We start from the raw sequence: 8,824 nt of genomic DNA, 5'->3' as shown, positions 1-8,824 counted from the left end.
TGTAACATATCGCTAAAAATATCCCACGTAGCTGGGAATTTTATCTGCTTTAAATAGAACAGCACATGGGGATTTGCTTGTGTCTAAATATAACGGTGCATGTGACTGTGACTCATGAGTAGACTGGGTATCAAACCAAATTATTTCATATCATATGGCAATTAAACTTAATCTGAAATGTTGGGCTTAGTCTTGACTTGATTGAATATAACTGTAATTCGGCCATTTCTAGAGGAATTGAATCGAATATTTGTTTACTCAGCAAGGAAAATGAGTGATTCATTTGCTTTTGCCTGGAAATTTCAGCAATCCGCTCATCTGTTCTTCATGTACGTAATTATCCATGTATTTTATGAAATGGATATTTTCATGTTTTCCTATATAAAAATTAATAAGTCACACAGACAATTACAGTTTACATCGTGTAGGAATTCAGCACCGATTATTTCAGTATTGGATGTCACTTTTTTATAATTTGATTACACATTCACCTTTTTTGATCCTCATACACCCTAGCCCTACAATGTAAGACCACAGGAGTCTGACGTTTTATCAATAAAATACGGCGATATCTCTGACAACATGAAATCACCTTATTGGTAATATAAATGCACATTTTGTCTGACGTTTTATCAATAATGTAGGACGAAATCTCTGACAACATGAAATCACCTTATCGGTAATGTAAACGTTCATTTATATTAACGATAAGGTGATTTAATGTTGTCTGAGATTTCGCCGTACTTTATAGATAAAATGTCAGACTCTTGTGGTAAGACATAGCACATGTTTTTGTTTTAGTGCATTGTCTTACTACCCAAATAATGGCCTTGTATAGCGTGTTCCAATGTCGGTTGACATCGGAATGAGTAGTCAAAGTTTTAAGAATATCTCACACAATTGGCAGCCTATATCGACACTCATCCACTAATTAATGTGTAATTAATATACTTACTGTGCTGTCTTTAGTCGAGGTATGCCGAAGTATGTTTAAGTAGGTTCATGTGGTAGTCCTACTTGTAAGACCTTGACGCTGAAATTTATGTTTTGGGCATCAGCACTAAAACAAAACCAACACGTGCTATGTCTTACATTGTAGGACTAGTTCATGTGGTTGTTATGTTTCTTGAACAAAACTAAACATTGCTTACAGTTCCAATAAGCTTAATATATTTTTATTCGTTTTGTTAAAGAATAATATTTCAACTTAACCCAATTTCGGCGTTCCCGGCTTTAATCACTTTCCAGCCAACTGAAATGTAGGCCAGCTTGAAATCAGGTCCATTGTTTTGGTGAGAATTTGAATTTGTTAGAGAAAAAACACCAGGGTAAGTAAAGTCTAACAAAATCATCATAGCTTTACTTTGTAGAAAAGCATCGTTATTGGTTTCCAGTTGTGCGTGATATTCCTGAAAATTTGACTTTCATTACACTGTTAGTCGAAATAAAACACGCTACACAGCACCGTTAGTTAGGCAGTAAGACCTATAGGCTATCCCCCCCTCGTCACAAAAGTATCGGGTGATGTATTTTATGTTGTAGGACTACATACATCCATATTCCTTTGAAAGGCAATTTAAGTCCTCGACCCTAATATTTATGTTTTGGGCATCCAAAACATAAATATCAGGATCGAGGGCTTACATTGTAGGACTAATAAATGACACATATGACTTTTACTATAGCTGCATAAGAAAATAATATGCCAGTTTACAAATTTGTCCTTGTAGCTAAAATAGAATTGACTCACAATACCTGACATGCTCTGCTATATTGCTTTTGGACAAACAGAACAATTTTTTTGTGCCCACTATCTGATCCTTACACTGAACTAGGTCTTATTGGTTTGCCCATCTATCTTTGGAGAAATTCTGTTGCTTGATTTCATCTCAAAGGCCAGAGTTTATATACTATTTATTAATCAACAAAAACTGTACTTAATATCTGAAATGCACTGCTCTCCAAAATACTTACCTTTTGTATGTATAGTAGACATTGTCTTCAGTTAACTATACACACTGAAACTTAGCTGCCAGGCTACAATGTAGGGCATAATACACTGCCCATATGGGCTGTTTATAGATCTGAGGTCATTGTATGTTGCCTAATTCTTAATCTGCCCTATTGTGCAGTTTTTTAAAAATCTACTGTAATATTAATATGGAATGATAATAGGCATATGGAATATGATAGAACATTTAAAAAACTGTTCATTTATTTCTCCATGATTCTTGCCAAAATATGGATATATCTGACTTTAACCCACAGCACAATTTCGAAACAGATATAAAAAATAACTTTTTTGTGATGCTAGATGAAATTTAATAGTTTGAATTCGTGAATCATTCCTTATTTCCCCTGTAAAGTAATGGACCATTCCACAAATGATGAACGCCTTCGTCAGCATAAAGATCGTTTCTGACCATGCACTGAATTTGTGGGGCATTACTAAATTTTTCAGCATGTGATGGGTTATATGCGGCAGCCAGTATGTATGAAGAAAAACCCAAGAAGAGCCACCGATTCACAGGAAACTACTGGCTTTTCTTTTACATAATCATTATGGCATAATGAAGACTCAAACTCACCCAGACAGGGGTGAGATGTGAGTGATCTGTAAAGGTGAGTGACTTAGACCACTCGGCCACAACAATCGCTCTGGGGCTTCATTTGTACTGGTTGATGAAACAAGACAATCAAGTATACTTGACTATACATGACAAAGTATCTATGGAAACAGTTACCTGCTCAAGTAAACGCAGAGGCACTGGATACAACATAGTGAGATGTATCAATCTTGTGTTGTGTATTGGAATCAATAGCAGTACCTTAATACAAATATTAGTACATCTGCCTCCTTCATTGACTTATAAAGGCATTGATATCATATCAATTAGAACCTACCTAGTGATTCTATTTTGGATTAAAAAAGATATGGAGAAAGAGAAGAGCGGACACTGAAAATTTAATTGAATGTACAAGTGACATTTGAATATGTAAACTATTATTTGTGATGTAAACTTTTTTAAAAGATATTTTAAAATATTGAAATCAATTTCCTTTTTACTTTCAGGGATGAAAATTATTGTACCCAGCTCCATTTATGCAACTCCTTTGTGTTGAAACTGATATCTGTTAGGTTTAATAAAATGTGTAAGAAGATAATAAAATGTATTTTCACCATTTATTTGCATATCACTGCTTCTCTCTCTCATTCTCTCTCCCTCTCTCTCTCACCGCTCCGGTGGCCTAGTGGTTAGAGCTTCCGTCTTGGATGCGGGAGGTCATGGGTTTGATCCCCGGCTGAGCCATACCAAAGACTTAAATAAATGGTACTAACAGCTGCCTCGCTTGATGCTCAGCAGTAAGAAGTTAGTGTTAGGACTGGTTGGCCTGGTTTTCAGGATAATGTGACTGGGTGGGACATCGTGCTACCTATCTGCGGCATGATGCCCCAGTGCTAGACATCACTATAAACTGTCACACTGCAGACATCATAGTGATATGACTGAAAAATTGTTAAAGCTACATTAAAAATCCAAATCACACACACACACACCTTCTCTATTTTTTTGTCTCTCTCTGTCTGTGTGCAAGCTCAGTTATGCAGAAGACTGAGAATCCTGCTGATGTCACTGATGTGCCATGGTGTGTCCTTGGCACCAAACCAAAACTAGTGTACACGGATACGCACATGATAAAAAAACCTAATAGTCACATGTCAAGTTCACAAGTGATTAATCAATTAGTCGATGGCAGACAACCTATGTAACATGGAGGTGACTAGGTCGATATTAGCTGAGACTAATATTCTATTCACAGATATTATGGGAGTTCTCTTTTTTGAATATAGAGGAATCGATATTTGAATTAGAGGCTCATAGTATTGTTTATAATTGATTGTATTACATCCTAATGATGTGGTGATATCAGAATCACTAAATATATTCAAATGTATAGCCCTGTAAATAACTTCACAATACTAGTTATATTTATATAGATAACTTTGTGTTGCTATTTGTATAAACAGAGTGAACGATAGTTCAGAAGTAGATTAACTTGACTAAAGCTGTCAGTTGGTATCCTGCAATAAATATTGCAAAAAAGTGACCCACAGAAAGAAAAGTTTTTTTTTCTGATGGGTCTAATCTTATGGAATATGTCACATTTTATTTTGTTTACATATGATTTGAGAATGTACTGGGCAGAACATACTGTATGCTGAAGGGAAATATGAAGGCTGTCATTGTAACACCGTCATTGACTATGAAGTCTTGCCAGTGCCATTCAGTACTAAAGAATCAATATCAGTTTGGTTTATTATATTTCTATGCATTTTACTCTATGGAGCATATGCAGTCTCTTTTTAATATTTATTTAGAGTTTGACCTTTGACTTTTTCAAGGTCATTATCAAGTATTATAATTATGTAAATAAAAGTTAAAGGTTCTTTTTTATCAAGTTTTAGATAACTGTTTGCCAAGCCGATTTGAATATTATTAATCTATTAAATTTACACCTCAGTAATCTTTAGAAGAATAACATCTCATTTTTTCAACCTCATCTGTTTGTCTTTTTGGGGTACTTGGTGGTCGAGTGGTCTGAGAAGCTTGCCATGAAAAATCAATGACATGTCAACTCTGCCTGCATGGGTTTGAACCTTGCCTATGTGGATATGTGACATAGGTTCCTGTTCATTGGTGGATCTTCCTGGGGTTTTCCAGGGCCAACAAGAGGGGAGGCAACCGGCGATATATCCCCGAGGCCTGGGACCATAAGGGGGCCCAGGCCAAACAACACTTTTGAATTTTATAAAAGAAAATTTTTGTTTGAACAAGAACAAGGACAGGCCTGGGTGTTTCTTATCCCTGGGCCCAGGATCGATTTATACAGCCCTGGGGTTTTCCCAGGTTCATCTTCTACCAAATGTAGTTTCTATCATGTGCTGGAAAAATGCATTAAGCCCACAAAACCAAACCACATCTGTCATTTCATCGCAACAAATGAAAAGTAAAGCATTAGGAGTTCCAGATGGTGGTTTTGGAGGTTTATTCAAATCCACTCCACCTCTCTCTAGTCAAGATAGTGCATCAGATAAGTGAAAAATAAAGAATATTTGCCATTTTAATCTAAAGGAACCAGCCTATCTGATAATGAAGCCTCCAATTAAAAAGCTCCAGATCTGTCTGGAAAAGAATCAGATGTGAATCATTGGTAGAATAAAATCAACCAGTCCTAAGATCATTTCACTCGAACACCTGATCATAATAATGAAAACTAGGTTATTGAGGCTGGATTCGCATGCTTTATGCATTTTATAGCATATTTTATACATTGTCTTGCACAGATGTTTTGTGAATTTCATGTTTTTTAATGACTACTTTTAGGATGCAACAAAATATGCTTTGCCTTTGAAGAGCCCTCACCCACGATCTTACCTTAATTGAATCATTACGTGCATATGTCCTTATTTATTGTTGTTTTTGTGACTTAATGTCATTTTTCAGCACACGATTGGTTATATATAGTGGCCAGTATAGCTGGTGGAAGAAGAACCCAGAAAACCTGCGGGAAGAACCACTGACCCACAGGAAGCTACTTGCAAGTTTTCTCTCATACCCGCATAGGCAGAGCCCAAGACTTGAACCTATGCAAACAGCGGTGAGATGACAATGATCAGTAAAGACAAGTGCTTTTGTCCCAGTCCTTATCTACAAAGCAAGAGAAACTGATAAACAGAGCAATAAATGAAATCACACTATTTGTATAAATTAGGTCTGTTTTGTATTTCTATTTAGCTGAAGTATGTATACCAGCACAGAAGATGATGGTGCTGGACCTTTTTTCAGAACAGATGGGGACCAGAAGAGGATATATAGTGAGTCCTTTATAAAGTTAAATATGTAATTAAAAATTGACTAATTAGACTAATTGCATTTTTGTCTACATGAAGTTTAGTTGATACTGTGAAAAAACAAAGTAACAAGGGATGTTCTAATTGTAGATGTTGCATGCTGCATCAAAGGAATCTGTCCCTTTTAATGTAATTATAGGGGTATCTTATTGTCATGCACAAAACTTTAAAAATTTTGACCTTTACCCTTTTCAATGGAAATATATCTACTTTGTATTCTCCAGTTTCATGTCACAGAATAAAACCTTTTTCTACTATGATTATTGAAAAGTATTTTGTAATATTTATCTTTGATTAAAAAGTATATTTCAAGTATCAGATACAATGTGTGAAACTCGGCAGGAAACTCTGGCTCACGATGCTTCAGGTCCTCTCCATAACCAGCTGGTCCTATACTTTTTAATAATACAAGAAGACAACATGATGTCACAGACTCCGTGATAAATGCAGTAGACTTGAACATCAGCCTGTAATATGGTTATTTACATAATGGCACAGGATGCAGATAATTATTGTACACAAGGGTCATGTAGGCATTCAGCACTGATTATTTCAGTAATAGGTGTCATTTTTTAGAATTTGATTTTACATACCTTTAAGTGGCAAGTATTTACTTCATTTGGATTTGTATACATCCATATTCCTTTGGAAGGTAATATGTTAGATGCCACAATAGGTGCATACAGCAAAAACAATGTTAAAGTACGTGGACATTTTTGGATGAAATGAACCTAAAGGTCTGATCCAGTACAATCCAGATTGAATCTCGTGCATTGTGATGTCACAATGAAAGCTGCGCATATTGATAAACAAACTCGTAATACCCTTGATTTAGGCCGATAAATCAGCCCTTCACCCGTGATAATCGTCCATCAGTACCAACACATATTTGTGGGATTGATTTATCGGATTACCCCCAATTGTGACAATTCACTTGATGCCGTCTGATGTTGCCCCAAGTTTAGTACATGGCCACCATTGTAAAAGTCCATAGTGATAGATAATTTATTAATAAATCAGTATTGAATAGACTTTGGTTATAGAATATTAGTATTGAATTTTAAAAAAACAATTTATATTTAATTTAAAATGAGTAAATGAGCATACAAGATCCATGTGACTTGTACTATAGTTCATAACACCAGATAAGGAACTAGCTAATGTAGTCATGCACCCTTGTGTGATTTGAAGATATTTGTAAGCAACATTTTTAAATATAATTTTATTATTTCTTCTTGAGATTTAATTTTGTTTTAATAATGTTTTTATAACTGCATGTAATTATAAGCATTGAATGTAATATTTTACAGGTTTTATGAAGTGATGAAACTTGAAAATCAGTTACTTATGTATGGCCTCGCTTCACTGCAGTCATTCATACAGTGCATGATAAATTTTCCAACTTTATGATTTCATGAATTCTGTAAAATAAATTGAGAAAATATTTGAAGAAGAATTATGACCATGTTCCGCAACTTTTATCCACTTTGTTTTGTGCAATCAAAGCTTACCGGTACTTAATGTATGATTCATGCAATGTGGTAAATTAATGTCATTTTATTTCTCTATCCTCTGATACATGCAGATTGCTCACATACAGTGAAAACAAACAAAACTGAGAACACTTGGAAGCAAATATAATTTTCAGTTTTTAAAAATTTTAAATTTACTGAGCATTTTGCAGATTGAAAAATATGTCTTTTAAAAAGAGATTATGTGATGAGAGAGAGAGAGAGAGAGAGAGTGTGTGTAATTTGAAAATATTTGTGTACTGTATGCATGTTTGTGAGAGTGAAAAAAGCCCTAGAAAACCTTTTTCTTAAATTTAATGAAAATGTAATTGAACAATATATGTTCCTTCAGAAACTCACATCTGGTCATGTGACTACCAGTAAATAAAGATCGTCCATGTGAGCATATACAGTTCTTTCACAGAAATACAGTTCTTGTCTCAAGAAACAATTAAGGAATGAGAATTACTTTTATAACTTTACTAGAAATGAAATAGAATTATGAATCATAATTCATAATATTTAAATACCCAGTATAATTTATAATGTTCCTATTCCAGATTTGTCCTCTTGTTCCTTTAAAGTAGGCTTGGCACAAATTCATGCTTTGATTAGACTATCTTGTAAGGGCTGTTCAGTCTTAAAATGCATAGCATAATAGGTTGTTCTGACATCTTGACATGCAAGTGAGGACAAATGACAGCTCTGGCAACTTAAATACATATATTAATGATTTTTTTCCCATTAAAAACCAACTGAGTGAATACTACTTTGTTGGTGTCGGTTATTTGTCAGCAAAGCAGCAAGACTGATGTCTCATGCCGAGCTAAAAGAGCCCAAGCATTTAATTAAAAAAGAAACAAAAAGTTATACTGATCATGTATATAAATAAATAGCATCATTCACAATTAGATAATCAGCAGATAAACATAATCTTTCTTAAATGAATTATCTACAAGTGTTTAGTTATTAATAATTTACTTTAAAAGCTGGTTCTTTTTGAATGGTGCATGGACTTTAAATTAGCCTGTTGTTAACCCTCATACGCCAGTTAAGTAGTGTTTTAACCTCAAATGCCTTTTAGGAGATTTTCACATCTATAAGCTTACTGAAGTGCTTGCGTACAGTATGTAATCGGATCCAGTGTGTGTCTGGAATTTAATGGCTAAAATACATTTCCAAGTTTGAAGTGAGTTTTGGTTTTGTGAGTCATATTTTTAGTGTAAAATAGAAATTTGGAAACTGGTTAGTTTTGTTCAGTTTTTGGAGTTGAGGAGTTCCAGTGTACTGAGGAAAAAATGATGACACCAGGAAGGGACAAATTTGGAACACTTAAACAATTTTGATATTTAGGGGATTCTTTTATGCTGAGGGTTTGGTTTTGAGAGGTTTCACTGTA

General features: G+C 34.6%; 1 protein-coding gene across 7 annotated transcripts in view; it reads left to right on the top strand.

Moving 5' to 3' along the window:
* LOC149782115 (uncharacterized) overlaps positions 1 to 8,824 on the top strand; it is a 100,821-nt gene that overhangs the window by 24,772 nt on the left and 67,225 nt on the right. For 3 of the 7 annotated variants that reach the window (XM_089933556.1, XM_089933555.1, XM_089933552.1), the window contains exons 1-2: positions 168 to 329; positions 5,799 to 5,878. In XM_089933556.1, the coding sequence (XP_089789682.1) occupies positions 5,806 to 5,878 (73 nt within the window). In that variant the 5' untranslated portion in view covers positions 168 to 329; positions 5,799 to 5,805. Of the gene's footprint in view, positions 1 to 167; positions 330 to 821; positions 1,329 to 5,798; positions 5,879 to 8,824 lie in introns of those variants that run through there. The other 4 variants (XM_089933558.1, XM_089933554.1, XM_089933557.1 and 1 more) reach the window with 2 other exon arrangements.

Source organism: Sinohyriopsis cumingii, chromosome 15 (genome assembly GCF_028554795.1).
Source record: "Sinohyriopsis cumingii isolate HCF-2022 chromosome 15, ASM2855479v2, whole genome shotgun sequence".
In the NCBI taxonomy this organism is placed as follows: Eukaryota; Metazoa; Mollusca; class Bivalvia; order Unionida; family Unionidae; genus Sinohyriopsis; species Sinohyriopsis cumingii.
The sequence above is the reverse complement of the archived record's forward strand: the minus strand, read 5'-3'. Positions and strand labels throughout refer to the sequence as shown.